This window comes from Tupaia chinensis, unplaced genomic scaffold, assembly GCF_000334495.1.
Source record: "Tupaia chinensis unplaced genomic scaffold, TupChi_1.0 Scaffold000369_1, whole genome shotgun sequence".
Classification (NCBI taxonomy): domain Eukaryota; kingdom Metazoa; phylum Chordata; class Mammalia; order Scandentia; family Tupaiidae; genus Tupaia; species Tupaia belangeri.
Window position 1 is genome coordinate 2158485 of NW_006159866.1, and position 18667 is coordinate 2177151.

Genomic DNA, 18667 nt, shown 5'->3' on the forward strand with positions numbered 1-18667 from the left:
AAAAAGCCACGGCCTGGCCTGGGCCTGCCCAGGGAGCAGCTGCACGGGCAGTGCCCTGCAGCCAGACACAGGGTCAGCGGCGGGGCTCCACATGGCAGGAGGGCGAGGCCAGCTCTGCTTTCTAGCCAAGTTCTGAATGGTCCCCATCTCACAGCCCACACGAGGATCTGGGCTCCTGTCCACAGACCTCCCTGAGATGGCCCCTGCCCCTGCAGTGTCCAGGCTGGAGCATGGGGCAGCTTGCCGGAGAGGCCGAGTCCCCTGGGACAGGTCTCCCGTGCCCCCACCCCCAGCCATTGTGACCTAGCTCCCTAGGTGTCAGTCAGCTGCTGGGAGACGTGAATACTTGATTGCTTCTTCAATGTAGATATTAAAATCCCTCAGTAATTCAATAACGCGCTGTCCAATTACTGACATGATGAGCTATTTTAAATTAGATAAAAAATATTTAGGCAATTAAATTGCTAAGTGATTGGATTGTTTCTGAAAGAAATGTCCTCATATCTGCTCTCCTGAGTCCTTTGTTTTAAGGCTTTTTGCCATAGGGTGCATGCGCACAGCAGAGAGACAGAGACAGTGAGAGAGAAAGTGAGAAGTCACCCCTCTGGGGAGATGGTCATGCCGCAATTCCTTTTCCCCCATTATCCTACTGAGATTTTGAGCATGCAAGCACACTGATTCTCACACCTGGTGTGATTTTCAAGCGGTCAGATCTGAGACTCGAACCACAACTTGCCATGCAGGAGTTCAGTGCCTTAACCACTATGTCATCTGTGAGCCCCTCCCTTGGGCTTTTTTAATTCTCCTTTCTTAAATCACCCTGTGAAAGGGATGTGCAGATGCAGGAGCCTGCCTGTGGCTCTGTGCGTCTGAATTCAGCAGAGCCTTGTGGTCAGGGCCCCCGGGGGAGGCTCTTCCCCGTGCCCGGGGTTTATTGAGGTCAGCTTGTCCTGGCTCAGAAAAAAAGCAAATTTGCACATCTTTTCCTATTCTGTGTTCAGTGACATCACGTCGCTAGCTCAAAATTGCCCTCGGTGAAAGTATTTACACCATGGAAATGGGCAGTTGCAACAAGCGGGAACCAGGGTTTTTCTTCTTCAGAGAGCCACCACTGCCTTTACTCTTCTCTCCCATACGCCCACCCCAAAACCTGGTTCTGGGGTGTGATGACACACAAACACGTTTGCGGGTTTAGGGCGTGTGTTCCAGGCCCCAGCTGGGAGCTTCCCTCAGGGCAGAGCAGAGTCAAATGGGGGGTGTGGGCCTTCCCTGTCCTCCGTCCCAGGGCTCGTTGGGCCTGCCATGGAGGGAGTATGGTCTAAAAGGAAGAGACCTCCCCCGGATGTCGGAGAGCTTAAATGACAGACATGTCAGTCAGAGACCCAGGCGCAGTGAGCAGAGATCTGGGCCATGGTTTGTCCCTGAAGGTTCAGGTTTTCATTTGGTCCTGGTGGGCAGAGGCAGGGTGTCCCCCAGGGTTTATGCACCGAGGGTTGGTCGTGTCATGAAGGTATTCAGAGAAAACTTGGTTTCTCCATGGGCCCCAGGGTGGGGCCTGCGGCGTGGTACTGTCATTAGGGCGGTCCATGCCCGCGTCTGTCAGGACAGGGATGACACAGGCCCCTCCGGTCTGCTCACGGTGGTGCCTTCAGCTGTCTGCAGCGTCTGTGGACTTCCCAGTCACCAGAATCACGAGCTTTGTAAATAAACATGTTTTCTTTATAACCCAGCCAGTGTCGGGTATCTCTCTCAGCAACTCCACAGTGGACTGGGACACCCGGCCTGGCCACACGGTGGGGGCCTCGGCAGGTCCCCGGACTCCACCTCACCTGTGGGACCTAGCGGCTCACTGTCCGAGGAGAGAGCAGCTTTGGGGTTCTCGACCTGAAATGCCCAGGAAGCAGTCAGGTCACTGGTGGTCTCATGTACAGCCCACCTTGAACGAGGCCACAGAAGCCACTAGGTGGTGGGAGAGGTGGGGCAGGGGCTGGAGAGAGCCATGGCGAGGCTTCCGACCTGGCTGGGGAGGCGGGGCCCTCTTCTAGACCTCCCCACCCAAGTCATACGAGTGCACCCTGTCCCTGCTGTGTCTGTGAGGGGTGTTTGGAGGGGTGGATGATGGCATTGGGAAGACAGGATGAGGGCCAGCCCTCGTGCTCTGGCTGCACGAGGAGGGGGCTGCTGCTGAGGAGGGGGCAGGCTGGGCGGGTCTACACCTGTCCGGCTTCTGGGGAGCACCCTGCTTGGCACTGCCCAGAGCCAATGCCTCATGTCCCTTGTGGAAAAAGAGGGATGTCCTGGCCCACAGGGAGGGGATCTGAGGCCAAGTACATCGAAGGCTCAAACCTACCCCCTCGCCCCATCGAGGACGGATTAGCAGGCTGAGCTCCTGTTCTCGGGGTCAAAGCCAAGCCGAGTTGCTGGTGGACAGGGTCCCAGCACCCCTGAGCCTAGAATGTCATGCATGTGCAGAGGAGCCCTCGGGCCTGCAGGGTTCTTTTCTACAAGTCCGGCTCTCTGTCCACCCACCTGGTGACACGCTGGGCCTTCCATTCATAGACAGGCCCCAGTGACCGCCATCCTCTGCAAAGCTGCCACAGAGACCCGACTCTGAGGGGATGCTGGGGAGCCAACACCTGGGCCCCTGCCTCCCCACACCCACCAGCTCACAGCCCACCGCGAACAGCTAAACACAGTCCCCTATTTGTTGGTGCCAAAGACTCGGCCACCAACCGTCCCTCGGCAGGAATTTCTCAGCTCTGCCAAGCCAGCCGTGAGCGGGTGGCTGCTCCGGACACCTCGCTGAGCCCCCTTCCAGAGGGGTTCCCGTGCTCGGGGTCTAAACTCGGTGTCCGCGGAGCCGGCCGTGACGGGACGTTTACGTAGCTCGTGATCTCTGAGTCCCAGGCCAGGGGGCCTTTGCGGCCAGGGTCTTCTTGTGGGTGGGGCTCTGTGCCGAGCCCAGGTGTGCAGGGAATCGCATGACAAGACAAGACCACAGGAGTGCGTGTCCCTGTCCAGCCCAGGTGTGCAGGGAATCGCATGACAAGACCACAGGAGTGCGTGTCCCTGTCCGTGTCTGCGTCCGCCTCACTCTGCTTATAAACCTGCCAGGATCCAGTCCTGGGCCCCACCCTAACGACTTTATCTAATCCAACTCACCTCCCAAAGGCCCTGCCTTTCTACGCCATCATCGGATTAAGTGTTCACCCTCTTAATCCCTTCACACCGCATGTCCACACGTGAAGCGAGGAGGCAGAGCACAAACCACAGCGCGAGGAAGACCCAAGTTCGAGAGAGCAGGTTTGGAAGGCATGAAGCTGGCATAGAGCTTGGAATCTGAGAGTCTGGGATTCAAATCTCAGCTTCTCTGCTTCCTTGCTGGGTGACGTCAGTCAAGTTACTTAACCTCTCTGGGCTTTCTTGTCCTCTGTACAATGGGGCTAATATTGCCAGGCTCACAGGAGTGGGGTGAAAATCGCACAGTCGAGGAGGGGCCTGGCACACAAGGAGGACTGGGTGACTGCCCTCCTACCAACATGGAAATGCCTTCTTTGCCTGTCCCACCACGGACAGAAATGGAGCCCACAATGCCTGCCCAGAGGGGGCTTTCACGGAGGTCTGCAGGAGCTGCGGCCTGTTGTGGGCAGTGTCCGTCTCTACAGCTCGACCCTGGCCCTCCTCTTCCACTGCAGGGCTGCCAGGTGTGACACCGAGGAGCACTGAGGAACACGCTCACACACACGCATTCCTGGGTAGTCATCACACGGGCACGCCCACAAATCCAGATCGCGTGCAGACGCACCCCAGGGACACACTCCATGGCTGGTGGGCACGGCCCTGCAGACTCAGAGACACAGACAGACGCACAGCGGGTGCACGGAGGGCATGTGGGTGTGGGACTCCTCAGGCAGACCACAACTGAGGCAGAGGGATGTAGGAGCCCAGGAGACGCTCAGCAATCTCCTCCTGGGCGGGGGCCAGGGCCGGAGTCCGGCCGTGCAGAGGGGCTTTGGCGCCCTCTGCTGACCACTGTGCTGCCTGCAGCCTGTATCCCGCCTAGCTGGCGTCAGGGGGCGAGCCCAGGGCAGCTAGGGGAAGGGCAGAGGGAGCCAGAGGGAGAGGCGGAGGGGTGGATGGAGGGAGAAGAGAACCGGCTGGTTCTGTCCCCACAGTCCAGGGGACTGGAAGGTCCGCAGCTGCAGCAGCTGCTTACAGCAGACTCCCCCTGGAGCCCTCACATAGAGGGAAGGGCACAGGGGACCATCCCAGACCTGACTGCTGCCTGAGAGTGACAGGGCAGACTGCCGGGCCAGGAGACTTCCCACCTCCTCTGAAACACCTGGAGGTGGTGAAACGCGTGGACCTGGGAGCCCGGTAGGCCAGCAGAGCGCCCGGGCTTCCCTCAGGTGTGGGTGCCCGAGCGCCCCAGCCTCTGCATCCTCTCTGCAATAAGGGGTGACTCTGCTGCATGAGGATGGAACACACATTCGTGCAGAGCACAGACAGGGCCTGGCAGGTAGTGCATGCACAGCAAATGCGGCCCTGCTACTCCGGAGGGCAGCCAGCATGACCCCTGGGGGGAGGGCCAGTGGTTGGGAGGCTCATCTTTGCAGGAGGCCACAGTGTCAGATGTTAGCTTCCTGGGACTGGATTCCTAGTCCTGGCTGCCTGGCCCTCTTTCTCCTGAGGTGGCCTCTTCCTGTCCCTCTAAGGGGCTCCCCTGCACCTGGGCCATGCTCACTGTCCAGGGCTGTGAGACCGACTGCCCTTGGCAGGCAGGTCCCCGCTCTGGTGTCTTTAGCCTCGGGCCACCGACGGCCACTTACTTCTCCTGGCAGAGGCTCCTTATTGCCACACTCAGAAGCTGCTGGTGGTCCTAGTTCCTGTATCGTGGACACAACCACCGGGTGCAGGGAGCGGGCGGGGGGGGGCTGGCCTGCACCAGCCAGCAAAACAAGAGCCTAGAGAGGCTCCCGGGTCCCTGGGGCCAGATGTCACGGTCGCCCGCCACCCCACTGTCCCTCTACCTGCGCAGCTGTCAGACTTGCTTAGATTCTGGGAGGTGCTCCCAGGTTCTCCCAACTAAGCTCACGGCCATCAGAATGCATGAGTTGGGCTTCTGTCACTTGCACGGCGGCATTGCCCCGGTGGCAGGGCCCTGCCTGTCAGCTCGAGTCCAGTTCCCTGCCGTGCTCTCTCCCCACCTGCCATCTGAGTGCGGACCTCGTCCTCTGAAGTCCAGGCCAATGCCCATGTGGGGGACACACGGCTGCCTCTCCTTACAGGAAGCTCCCTGTGGCCTCGGGGAAGAAGAGCAGCCCCTTCTCCCATGGGGAGGGGACCACGTAGCCCCAAGCACGCACTCCTACTTGGCAGGCACCCCTCCTGCTCCCTCCGGAGACACGGGGCAGGGGCGAGGGTGCCATCCAGCCCTGTGATCGCCCCTGGCAACCTCTGAGCTCAGGGTGTAGCGTCCTGGGTCTTGCATGCTCAGCTCTGTGTCCCGGCAGCAATTCCAGATCAGAAGGGTTCGTCCCATGGGACTTCCTGCTATGCTGGTGCAGAACTCTCCTTGCCCTGCCCCTCTCCCAGCTGAGCAGATCAAAGGACTGCGGAAGAAAGGCGAGCCCTGGCGGGCATGAGGCAGGACGCTGGGCCTCCCTAAGATGTGCAGGAGCAGACTGGAGGCGGCCCCAAGGGCCTCAGTTTCTGAGAAAGCCAAATCACAGCATGGTAAGCAGATGCGGTCTTGGCCGGACTTACTGCTCCCAGGTTGGGAGGGCAGGTGGGGGGGATGTGGGCTTGCAGATCGTGTGCCACCGAAGCCCTTCCGGGCTGTGGCCCCGTGAAGAGCGGAAGGAGCTGGTTGGGAGGTCTGGTAGGTGGGAGGGCACCGGGCTGCTTGGCCAGGCAGATAAACTGGCAGGGTGGGCCACAGCTGCTTCTCCCCACATTGGTTCCCCCTAATCCCACATGCCTCCTTCCTGGAGTCTGCTCACGGCTATGTCCACCTCGAGGAACGGCCAGGCAGCCCGGATGCGTAAACGGGGACAGCGGGTACAGGGCGTTCTCTGAGAATGCGTAGACAAGCCCACAGGGACGCAGCACGCAGAGAGACGAGGAATGACAGCCGGGCCCGAAGAAGACCCTCCTGGGAGACAGCGTTCCTGAGCGGACAAGAGCCCAAGCCTGCCCATTTTAAAGGTTCCTTTTTATTGAAGTCAAATGAATAAAAAGGAACGAACACTTGGAAATACCGTGTAGAAGTTTGGCAAGTTAAAAACATTTCTTTCAGATTTTTCCTTGTTTTGAGACAAGGTCTCACTGTGCTGGTCAGGCTGGCCTTGAACCTCGATCCTCCCACCTCAGCCTCCCGAGTACTTAGGAATACAGGCACAGGGCAGCAGGCAAGGCTGATCTTGTCCAGTTTAAGAGTGGAGGTCTTGTATGTAAAGGGGGGGCTGGGGAATGGCTACAACAGCATCGGCGTGTCTGCTCGGAAGGGCACCACGAACTCTTACTGAGAATCTGTGCTGGGGGAAACTGTCATGAAACAGACTCGGGAAATGCTGGATTAAGCCAAAGAAGACAAAGCCCTACACTGAGGCTTTCTCGGAGCCTTAAGTGTTACACATGCAGTTAAATTGGAGATAGTAGCGGCAGTTTTCCGAACTTATTTGACTATGAAACTGTTCCATACAAGTGTGGTGAGACCGATACTCAATGGAACGCATTTTGGGAACTGCTCTTCCACAGAATTCTTTCTTTCTTTTTCATTGCCAGAGAACATACACATTCACCAGACAGAGACAGAGAGATAGTGGGAGAAAGCACCTCCCAAGCCGACACGGTCGTACTGCAATCCCTTCTCCTCCATTTCTCCATCTAGGCCCACTCTCAGGTGCCAGGTGTATGCTGCAAGCCTCTGGGCATGGATTTGGATCACGGCTGGCCAGTGAGAGCTGGCTCCTCTAGCCACTAGGCTATGTAGAGTTGTCAGTGATCACAAATTACAGTTATTCACACAAGATTGCTATGATAGTGTATGTACATGTACATATATACGTATCAGGTCTCCCTCCTGTTTCCTGACATGCAACAACTAAATTCCTTGGAACTGCATTAAATTTATTTAAATTGGGCATTTTTTTCTTGCCATGGGGTGCATGTGCTCACCATAGAGACAGAGAGACAGAGGGAAAGTGAGAAAGCACCCCGGAGGGTGGTTGGTCACTCCACCATCCCTTCTCCATTTCTCCTCTTGGGACTTTGGGCACATACACACATGTCCAGCCTGTTTTCCAAGTCAGGTCTGAATTCAAACCTTGTACCTGGCCATGTGGGGTCCAGTTACCTCAATCACCCGGCCCAAGGCTGGACCTAAACTGGTTTTTTTGTTTGCTGCTGAGTTGACTCATGGCTGATGGCCCCTGGGTAGCTGCAGGACAGAGGTTGGTCATCAGAAAGACCCAGGCAGGATTAAAGGGTTGGGACTTTCAGTTCTACCTCCACACCCCTGGGAAGGAGAGGGGAAGGTAAGGTTGAGCTGATCACCAACGGCCAAGGATTTAATCAATGTGCCCACACAGTGGAGTTTCCATAAAAACCCAGAAGGCCTGGGTTTGGGGGAAGGGAAGGCTTCCAGCTGGGAGGAAGGGTTCCTGGAGGGGTGTGGCTGGGGGGGGGCACCACTTCCCACACCTCCACCTGTGCCAGCCTTCATCCGTACCATTTTTAATGTCCATTATAAGAAAGCAGCAAATGTTAGGAAGTGTCTCCCTGAACTCTGTGACCCACTCCAGAAAACCAACTGAACCTGAGGAGGAGGGCTTGGGAATCCTCACTTAGAGCTGGTGAGTCGGAAGTTTTGGAGGTCTGAATTTGCACCTGGGGCAGGGTAGGGTAGTCTTGGAGGATCGAGCCTTCAACCTGTGGGTTCTGATACCATTACAGGTAGACAGTGTTGGAGGTGAACTGAGTTAGAGGACACCCAGGCAGGGTCACAGCAGAATGGATTGCTTACTAGGGGAACCCACCCCCCGTATGCGGTCATAGAAGTGTTCCATGTTGTCAGAGGATAGTCAAAAGAGATACCGAACTGTTTTTCTTTTGACATATATGCTTGGAATGATCTTCACAGAAAAAATAAGATACATACAGTGATCAAAATTGGAGAGTTTAGTAAAGTGGCCAGGAATAAAGTGGGTGCAGAAAAGTTCATAGCTTTTCCATTTCCTAATAACCTATTAGAAAAGATGATATAAACAAAACAGAACAGAACAAAAGGCTGTATTAGCTATCTACTGTTGTGTGAATTATTCTGGAACATGGTGGTTTAAAACATGTACTATCTCACAGTTTCTGTGGGTCTGGAATCCCAGTGGGCTTAGTTGGGTCTTCTGACTTGGAGGCTCCAATCCAGGTGGCAGCTAAGGCGGTGGTGTCATCTGAAATCTCTAGGGGGAAGAATTTGCTTCCAAGTTCACTCCCATGGGTGTGGGATCTGCTCCTCGCCAGCTGAGGGCTTCATTCCTTGCCATATGGGCTTCCCATAAGGCAGCTCACAACATGGCAGCTGGTTTTCTCAGAGCAGGCAAGGGACAGGGCCGGGACGAGAAAGTTCCAGCAGTACAGAAATCCCGCCCCTTCCAACCTAAGCTCAGAAGTAATAACTCATCACTTTCATGCGGTCAGCCCCCTGTCCCCGCAAGTTTCATACCTTGGATTCAAACAACCACAGGTTGAAAATATATTTTAAACATTAATTTAAAATAATAATAATTGAAAATATATATTTAAATATAGTATGACAACTAAATGGGGCCAGCAGATACAGTGGTGGTTATGGTGCTGGACTCCCACGTGGTCACCCACGGTTTGTGTCCCATACCTGGTAGCTTGCTTTCTCACTCTCCCTCACTCTCTCTGTCTCTCTCTCTACTCACATTAAATAACAATAATAAATTTAATTAAATAAATAATTCTTAAAAAAAAAAAAAAGAAACAACTATGGGGACCAGCAGGTGGTGAGGTGGTTAAGGCACTGGACATTCCCACATGGCCAACCATGGTTCAAGTCCTGGACCTGGTGGCTTGCTTTCTCACTTTCTCTCTCTCTCTGGTCAAAATAAAATAAGCAAATGAATAAATAAAATGAAAAATAATTTAAAAAGAGACAACTATCCACATTTGTATTAGATATTATAAGCAATCTAGAAATGACCTTTGAAAGTTTATTTCTTCCATGGGCAAGAGAGACAGACAGAGACAGAGAAACAGCCCCTTCAGCAGGGTCTTTGTGCTGTGACCCACCCCAGCCTCAGCAAACCTTGGATCATGGGCACACACAAGTCCAGTGTACTCAGGGAGGTCTCTGGACATGAACCCAGAACCTTCCCATGTGGGTCTGGTCACTGATGGTCGTATATTACTGCAGTGCCACCAGCCAGAGCCCTAGGGACGACGTGATGGGTACGGGAGGATGGGGGTGAGCTCTCTGCACATTCGCCGCTGTGTCACATGAGGGGCCTGTGCATCTTCGGACTGTGGTACCCAAGGGGGAACTGGGGCCGATCTCCCGCAGATACCTGGACGACCCACTATCCTCTGCTCGTCAGAATCGAGGTACCTGCCAGGAGAGCAGACAAGAGAAGGGAGGGACAGCCACGGGGAGGAGCCACTGGGGCCATTTCTGAAGCTTCCCCCACGGTTGTCCTTGCCAAGTCTCATGAAAGTAAGCTCTAGACACAAATATTCACCTATACAACACAACTTCACCAAAGAACAATAAAAAGGACCTCCATAATAGAAAAATGTGTCAGGTTGCTGGGTGGGAACACTCAGCGTTGCAAGAAGTTGATTATCTCTAATCTATAAATTGAATCCAGTGTTTAATTCTTGAGGTTTATTTACCCTTTAACTTTGTGCACACACACACACCCACACACACACACACACACGTCTAGAGCTCACCTTAAAGAATATGTAAGTTACAACAGCAAAGAACTGTGTTTTTTTTTCCTGATTTTTTTTTTCTTATTAAGTGAAAGGGATGGGTACTCTCAGTTATTTACCCTTATTAAAAGTCGCAATTGGGCCAGCTGGTGGCATGATGGCTAAGGTGGCTGGATCCCACATGTCCAACCGTGCAGTTTGAGCCCCAGACCCTGTGGCTCTGCCGCTGTCTAGCCCCGTAGAGGGGATGAAACCCGCAAAGTAGCGAGAAATGAAGAAGGGCTGCAGTGTGACATTCCTTACAGGGAGGGCTTTCTCATTCTCTCTCTCTCTCTCTCTCTCTCTCTCTGGTGAGAGCGCACACCCAGTGGCAAATTTTTTTTTTTTTTGGAGAGATTTTCACTGTAGGGCGCGTGCGCTCGCCAGACAGACAGAGAGAGACATAGAGACAGAAAGCGAGAAATCACCCCCCAGGGGGGATGGTCACGCCACAATCCCTTCTCCTCCATTCTCCTCTCGGGATCTTGGGCACGCACGCACACGCGCCCGGCGTGAGTTTTAAGCCACCGGGTCCGGGACGTGAACCGCGGTCGACTACGTGGGAGTCCAGCGACATAGCTATTACGCTAACTGCTGGTTCCCGCAAATTTTTTTTTTGAAGTCACAATTATTAAAATAGGGCAATCAATACCAGTGTAAGAATGGCTCGACAGACCAGTAGAACAGAACAGCAAGCCCAGTCAAATGATATTCGGTAGATGATAAAATGGCCTTTCAGATCACTGGGAAATGATCAATTCATTTATGATTCACGGTGAGAGAGTTGCTTAATTCTCTTTGAAGTTATATTCTTTCCTCTCATCACACATGAAGATAAAATAAAGACTTCAATATAAAAGAGTGAAATGAAATCATAAAATAATAGAGGAAAATGTCATTGAAAATTTATAAATTGTTAGTGAAGGCAAAAGATACAGCCATAAACCCTGAGACCATAAAAGAAAGATGAACCATTTGACAGCTTAATTTGAAGCACTTCGGTACATCGAGAAAATGTAAGAATTCTACTGGGTGGTGGCACGGCGGTGACATAGCTGGGTCCACACGGGAGAGGTCCTAGGTTTGGGCCCTGAGCACGCTGGATTTACGTGTGTGCCCCAGAATCAGACCAGCTGGGTGTCAAGGCAGATTGTGGCACAAGGACCTGTTGGGGGTGCCTGTCTCTTGTGAAAGAAATAAGTTTAAAAGGAAAGAAAAAAATGTTAGATCATCCCGGTGGTGTAGTGGTTAAGGAAACTAGAGCCCATATATTGATCTCAGTTGGAATCCCAGCCCTGGTGGTTTGAAAAACACGTCGGGCACATATGCATGCGTGCCCCCAGAACTCATCCCTGTGATTACCGCGTGGCCTGCTCCACGTCTCTCTGTGTCTCTCTTTCTCTCTGTATATTATATCCCCAATTTTTAAAATGCCATTTAAAACTTGGAGTTGCCAGGTGCTTCTCCTCCTGAGGAACTACAAGGAGTCTCTGCTGTCCAACTCGAGGCCCTAGAGGTTCTGGGTCCACCACTTGCTCCGGAGGCCTCCTGGTCCCATCATCCCATGGTCCTAGAGAGCCAGATCTTTCTGCTGCAGCAGGAAAGAGCATGATGCAGAACCCAACCTCTCGGATGGTTGGGTATCGAGGTGCCCATCGCACCTCCCCTCCATCTCACCTGGTCCAGACACCCCACCTCTGAGCTATACTGCAGCTCAGACTGCGGGCTCAGGATCCAGGTGTGATCCCGCGGAAATACAGTCCTGACCGGGAGGGCGTGGCCCAGGCCGGAGCCCCGCCTGCCCTCAGCAGAGGGCACCTGGGGAGAATGGAGGCCCAACCTCTGCTTCATCTGGGTAGGCAGCAGCTCCTGCCACCAGCGTCACCACTGAACGTGGGTCATCCTGGCACCGGGTGGGCTCGTCAGCCGTGACGAGACAAACGGCGCAGGTTATAAACTGACACCTGCCCTATGACCCCAAGTGGTGTTTGCTTTTTTTTTTAAAGATTTCATTTCATTTTATTTATTTATTTAAAATTTGCTATAGAACACACACACTCACCAGAGAGAAACGGGGAGAGAGAATGTGAGAAAGCAAGCCACCAGGTCCAAGGCTCACACCATGGTCGACCATGTGGGAGTCCAGCGGCGTAGCCATTACGCTAACTGCTGGTCCCCACAAGTAGTGTTTTTAATGGTAGAGGAAGAGCCTGGAAATGTGCTTTGTCTCCAGGTTATGGAATGAGTTGTGTTCTTTTAAATTCTATATTCTTAATTTCCTTTCGTTGACTTATGTTAGGATCTGAACTAGAAGGTCTGTGTAAAAATGTAAGGGAGAGATTGCTATCTTGTCTCCACTGCCCTGTGGTCAGCCTGGGGCCTTTTCCAGACTGCAGTTGGACAAAAGTCTTCTCCAGGAGGACATCCAGGAGTTCTGGAGACACCACGGTTTGGCCTGACTCAGTCCAGTCATGACGCACACAGCAGATGCTGCTCTGCACCACGGGCCAGGAAACGAACGGCCGTCATCTCCTGTGGCCCAAGAGCTGCCTTCAAAGGGTCCCTCTCCGAGCAGCATCTCAGGGTCAGACTCAGTGACCAGTGCTCTGGAGCAGGGTCCTGGGGCAGAACTAGGGCCTGGAGACTGCAGCCCTGTCCCCAGCCCATGGGTAGGCCAGCTGTCCGGTGGCCCCAAGAACCCTGCTCCTTCCATCACCCACCTCGCCCTTGCCCTAGACCACCTGTCCTTTCCCTCTCTCTTTTTTTTTTTTTAATTTGCTAGGATTTGTGCACTTGCCATAGACAGACAGAGGGGCTGGGGTGGTGAGAAATCACCCCCGGGGGATGGCCATGCAACAGTCCCTTCATCTCCATTCTCCTCTTTGGGGCACACGCACCCACCCACCTAGTGTGTCTCTCAAGCTGCTGGGTCTAGGACTCAAACTACACAGCCCATGTGGGATCCAGCTGCCTTAGCCATCACATCATGGGCTGTCCCCATCCACCCTTCTCCAGCTCCCCCCTGCCCCCAGGGGGAGAGGAGCAGGCCACATTGCTCTGCAGAGATCAGGAGAAAAGCCACCTTGAGGAGAAGCAAGAACAGTCACAGGTGGACAGAGATGGATGGACGGACAGACAGACCAGGAGGCTGAGGGAAACAGAAATGCCTCTTAAGGGTCAGAGAGTCAGAGCAAGGCCTTGGCCTCCCCTGGGACTGTCACTGCTACCCTTGCTAGGCTGGGAGCCCCGGGGGACTTGGCAGGCCTGGCTGGTCTGTGTAACCCCCTCCTGCTCCTAGCTCAGGGCTTGCACGCCTCAGGCACCCAGGAACGTGCTGTCTGAGTGAGTGAGTGTGAGTGAGTGTGAGCATGAGTGAATGAGAGGACTCAGGAAGGAATCGCTGGGGAAAACATCCGTGGGAACAGATGGAGCAAGAGAGGGACAAGGGCAGAGACAGATGGAGGCAGATGGAGGCTGCAAGACACAGAGACCACGGAGCAGGAGACGGGAGGGGGGTCTGAACACGAAGAGCTGGGGAACCCGGAGCTCTGAGGGACACTGAGAGGCACACAGGCAGAGAGGTGTGTGTGTGGGGTCTTTCTGGGGCCTTGCCCCGTGTCCCTAGTCAGAGCAGCGGCTCCTGCCTCAGTTTCCCGTCGTCAGGCTGTCCTCCAGGGCCTGGCCCCTGCTTGGTCTTGCAAGCTGTCTCCCTCAGGCAGGGGACGCTGCCAGCTTCTTGCCCCCGCCATGCTGGCTGAAGTCCATCCACACAGCTCTGGCATACGGGCCCTCCTACCAGGAGGTCCTGCCCCAGGAAGGCCTGGGATGGGATCTCCCTCCTTCGTAGGCCCGGTCCTGCAGTGTTGACCGGTCTGTCCCCACTAGCTCTAGGTGGGCCAGGGAAGGGGGTGAAGGTGGAGGACGGGAAGGTCACCATCCAGCAGGCGCCGGGGACAGCCTGCACCAGATTCTCGGAGGCCATGAAGTCAGGGCAGGGGGAGGGGCCTCCTGCCTCCATGGGGCCTGGCCCGATGCCCGATGCCCACCAGTCCAGTCAGCTCTGGTATTTCCAGTTCCCCAGAGAGCCGTGGGGGATGGGGCAGAGGGCTAGGAGGGACAGCAGAGTGGGAAGTGGCCAGAGTCACAGAATCCCCTCTGTCCTGGAGCAGGGTGGGTTCCTCCCTTTCCCATCTGTGCCTCCCAAAGGCTCCGACCCCACCCCCACTTCCGGCCTTCTCAGAGTTCCAGCCCAGGAGAGACACTTCCAAACCAAAGGGCCCCTTCCCCCTTCTCCCCCGGCCCCTCCACTGCCTTGGCTCTGGGGACCTAAGCCCCCCGCCTCCACCCCCTCACTATGCCAGATGTGGCTGCAGGGGAGGGGCGGGCGCAGGGCCCAGCTGGCGGTGGTCATCGGTGGTCCTCTGCCGAGTCAGCACTCTCCGTGCCAGCTCGCCGGCCTCCTCAGGCTGCACTCCCTCCAGCCTTCTCCCAGAGGCAGCAGCTGGGCCTACAGAGGCCCTGGGAACACCCACCAAGGCTTCTGAGCCCACCCCGTAGCCCTGGTCAGGGCTTTGCTGAGCGCCCACCCAGGTGCCAGGCTTATACTTGGCAGCTGGGGCCATGGGAGAAACAGAGACCAGCTCGGGCAGGGATTCCAGGGCCTGCCCTCACCCTTACCCACCCCAGAGAAGCCTGGCAGCTGGCCCTCAGCAGCCTCCCCCTCTCCCCTACAGGGCAGTGAGACACCCGCAGCTCCTCGGCCCTGGGCTGGGGCCATCTCTGCTCCATGGCCCCTCTGCCAGACAGCCTGCTCTCTCCTGGCTCTCCACGGGGCCTCAGAGCCTGGGTTCTACCACAGGGTCCGTGGGGCTCCAGCAGTACCATGGGCACACAGTAGGTGCTTCACAAAGCCCCACCCTCTCAACAAGGGCTCTCAGCCCTCTGGCACCAGTCCTCGGGGCTCTTGAGACTGGTTCCTGAGGCCAGGCCCTGGCAACAAGCCTGGGGCACGTGCTTGGGTCTTTAAAATGTGGCTGCCACCCTAGCGGGGAGTCAGGAAGCAGAGAGGAGCTGCTGGCTCTGGCCTGGTGAGTTCAGGCCCTCATTTCACCCAAGCTCTGTGCCCTCCAAAGCCTCCCGCTAGGCCCTTCTGCAGGTTTCAACCCCAGGACGCCAGGACATCTCCAGCCACTGAAGCGAGGCCATGGCCTCCCATGGAGGGTGGAAGCAGGCAGCCCCCAGGGGCTTCCCAGCCATGAGGGAGACTGGACCTGGCAGGGAGGTCGAGCAGAGGGGGAAGGACAGACCCAGAGGGATGTGCCATTGCTGGCCCTGGCTGGCTCGAGGTTCCCCCTGGGCAAGGAAGGGAGCTGACAGATAAAAACAGGACAGGGACAGAAATGCTGGGGCAGGGTCACCCTGGGGAGGTCAGCCCCTCCCTTCTATCATGTGGGAAAGAAAACAGTGGCCACCTGCCTGGCGCCCAGGGGTTCTCTTCCTAATCCTCTCCCTCCAACCTCTCAGACCTGCAGCAGGAGAGGGGTCCCACCCCACCCCACTGGTCCCAGACAAGACTCCGAAGCTCTGAGCACCCTCGGGAGCAGCCGGCAGGCCAGGACCAGGCCTGGATCCCTGGCTCAGGGGCGTCATGGAGCCTGGTCTCAGCCTCGGGGGGTGGGGGAGATGGCTGGCAGGGCCTGGGTCCTGGCTGGGGAACCAGTGCAGAGGCCCCGCTCTGCTCAGAACGGAGTTTATTCACACAGAGCCTAACAGGAAACTGGGCTCCTCTGACTCACTCCGATTCGACCTTATTAAGAAAAATGAAAGCGGCGTGGGAGCCAGCACCGGGTAGGGTTTCACGCCAAGTGCGGGCTACAAGAAGGCAGAGACCAGCTGAGTGGGATGGCCTGTGCCCCCATCTTCCCACACCCGAGTTCCAGGCAGGCCCTTCCCCACCGAGGGGCTGGAAGACTGGAAGACGGGGGTCCTGCCTGCTCCACTTAAGGCCGACCTCTCAGCCATCCTGTCCTCCCTCCCTGGGGGTACCCTGAGGCCTATTTCCACTTCGCCTCCTTCTCCTGGCTCTGCTGCCCATCTGGCTGGCGGGAGAGCCCTACAGGACCCCAGGGATGCCAAGCAGCAAGCCAACACTGCAGGGGGCAGGTGGAGGGAAGGAGGTTAACTCTCCAGGCCCCGGCTTTGCTTCCAGCAGCCTCTGCCATCAGTCAGGGGTCACTCCTCACAGAAACTCCACCTGGAGCTTGAGCCCGACCCCAGGCTGGGGAGCCTGGTGCCCTGCAGCTGCTGCTGGTCAGGACGGTGCTGGAGCAGAGTCACCTGAACTGCAGTCCCAAAGAACAGGGTGGGGTGGACAGATGCTGCCTGCAGGCATGGGGGCAGGGCTACAGTCTCTGAAATGTCCCCTCTGTGATCCCCTCCCCCAAGGAAGGCTCCAGGTGCCACAAGAGGGGGATCTGCAGGGCCAAGTTAGGGCATGCCCTTCTACCCTGTTGAGAAGCATGGGAGGACACTTTCTTCTCTGTTTAAAAAGTGTATTAATTTCTTCCAGCACAGAGAGAGAGAGAGAGAGAAGGAGAGAGATGCAGGTGCCACTCCCAACAGGACCTTCATGCCCCAGTCCCCGCAGCTTGGTCAGCTCGACCTCAGGCAGTGTGCAGCCAGTGTACACAGGAGGTCCCAGGAACCATGCCAGGACCTTCCCTGCGTGGCCCTGGCCCCATGACTGCTCCATCCCACCACCCCCATTAGCTGGCCTCCACAAGAGGGCAGTTTCCATCCTCTGGCTTCCAGGAGCAAGGCTGGAGAAGGCAGCCCAAGAAGGCCTGGGGGCAGCATTGAAAGTTTGAGTTCTTGGGACCAGCAGATGGAGTAATGGTTATGTCACTGGACTCCCACATAATCGACTATAGTTCGAGTCCCGGACAGGCGGCCGAAAACTCACGCTGGGCGCATGTGCATGCGTGCTCAAGATCCTGAGAGGAGAATGGAGGAGAAGGGATTGCTGTGTGGTCACCCCCCTGGGGGGGTGATTTCTTGATTTCTGTCTCTCTCTGGAGAGTGCATGTGCCCTACAGCAAAAATTTCTCTTAAAAAAAAAAGGTGTGATTTCTTGGATGCCAAAGTGCCCTAACTTGCTGCCATCCCCAGAGGGAACAGAGTCTGCGAAAGTGCTCTGAGGGACCATGTGGCCTCATTGTCCATTGATCAGATGTGGCACCCGAATCAGAAAGGGGAAGGGACTTACCCAAGGTCATCCTCAAACCATAGCAAGAGGACAGGGTGTGAAATGCCCTCACTGGTCATCCACACGTCCAGGTTTTGCAACCTTGCAAGGACCCCACCCCCTGTCAAATACAGCCGCTGGGCTTCACTCCTGTGGACAGGACACAGGCCTACACAGGGGCGGTACCATGCAGAGCAGGAGTTGGGGACAGAAACCACCCAATGTGAACCACTGATTGCTCACAGATTTCAAAGTCCTATTCAGCTGGAACACGCCCATACTACACGCTACATGCTACAGACGCACCGTGAGGCCTGGATGCGTGCCAAGTGGGGGACAGTGAGGCTCCAGTTCTCGTACTTGTGCCCCAGAGCTGAGGTGCATCTGGGACCCAGAATTAGAAAGCAGACGCTGCCCAGATCTCCCTGCAGAGGCCAGCCAACAAGGAGGGTGTCTCTTAGCACAGGCTTTGGAGGACAAGAGAAATGGGAACCAGGTGTCCCGGGGAGAGGCTGGAACAGACAAGAAAGGGGACGACCAAAGGAGAAGAGGATGAGTGAAATGGAGACCAGGCATGCGTGGATGCAGGGTGACGCCGACACCCCAGCCCTGTTCTGCTTGCCAGAGCCCCTCTTACCAGGCGAGTCCCAGAGGCCCCCTCCCACTGCCTGCTGCCTGCGCTTCCTTGGAGGCAGGTCTGCGGCTTGGCTGGGAGCTCTGGCACTCGGAGAGGGGGGAGCGCTGCAGCTGTGGGACAGGCCACATAGCTAAAAGCCGGCGGGCCGTAGGGCCCCGCGGAGGAGGCCCAGCAGGAGGACCAGGCCCCCCAACCTCCCTTGCTCCCAGCCTGTTGCTTATTCATTCAGAGTGGGAAAGCGCCAGCCCTGCAGCCAGCCAGCGCAGCCAGCTCCGCTGGACATGTAAGGCCCGCAGGCGGTCCTGCCCGCCCGGTGCCCTGCCGAGCGCCTCGTGCAGCCCTGGGCACCGCCCCTGCCCTGCCCTGGCCTGCCCCCTTGGCCTCGAAATGCTGTCAGCGGAGGAGCCGTCCCGCTCGGGACACGGCCAGCATGGACAGAGCTAGAGCAGGGGCAGGCAAGGAGCCGTCCTGTGGTCGAGGCCGTGGGAAGAGAAGCGCGCACAGGAGGCCGCTCCGGAGAGCCTCCCTGCCCACCAGGCCTCTGCAGAGGGGCCACCATGGCTCTGGCCCGCGCCGGCTGGCGGCTGGGGGCCCTGGTGTGGGGCGCCTGCCTGTGCGTCCTGGTGCGCGGGCAGCAGGCGCAGCCCGGGCAGGGTTCGGACCCAGGCCGCTGGAGGCAGCTGATCCAGTGGGAGAACAACGGGCAGGTGTACAGCCTGCTCAACTCCGGCTCGGAGTATGTGCCAGCTGGGCCTCTGCGCTCCGAGGGTAGCGCCCGGGTGCTGCTGGCC

The 18667-nt window shown here is 56.5% G+C and overlaps 1 protein-coding gene across 1 annotated transcript in view; it reads left to right on the forward strand.

The window, feature by feature from the left end:
• Window positions 1-18433: 18433 nt before the first annotated feature.
• LOXL1 (lysyl oxidase like 1) overlaps window positions 18434-18667 on the forward strand; it is a 20621-nt gene continuing 20387 nt past the window's right edge. The window contains exon 1 of the mRNA XM_027773778.1: window positions 18434-18644. Coding sequence (XP_027629579.1) covers window positions 18434-18644 — 211 coding nt within the window. The remainder of the gene's footprint in view (window positions 18645-18667) is intronic.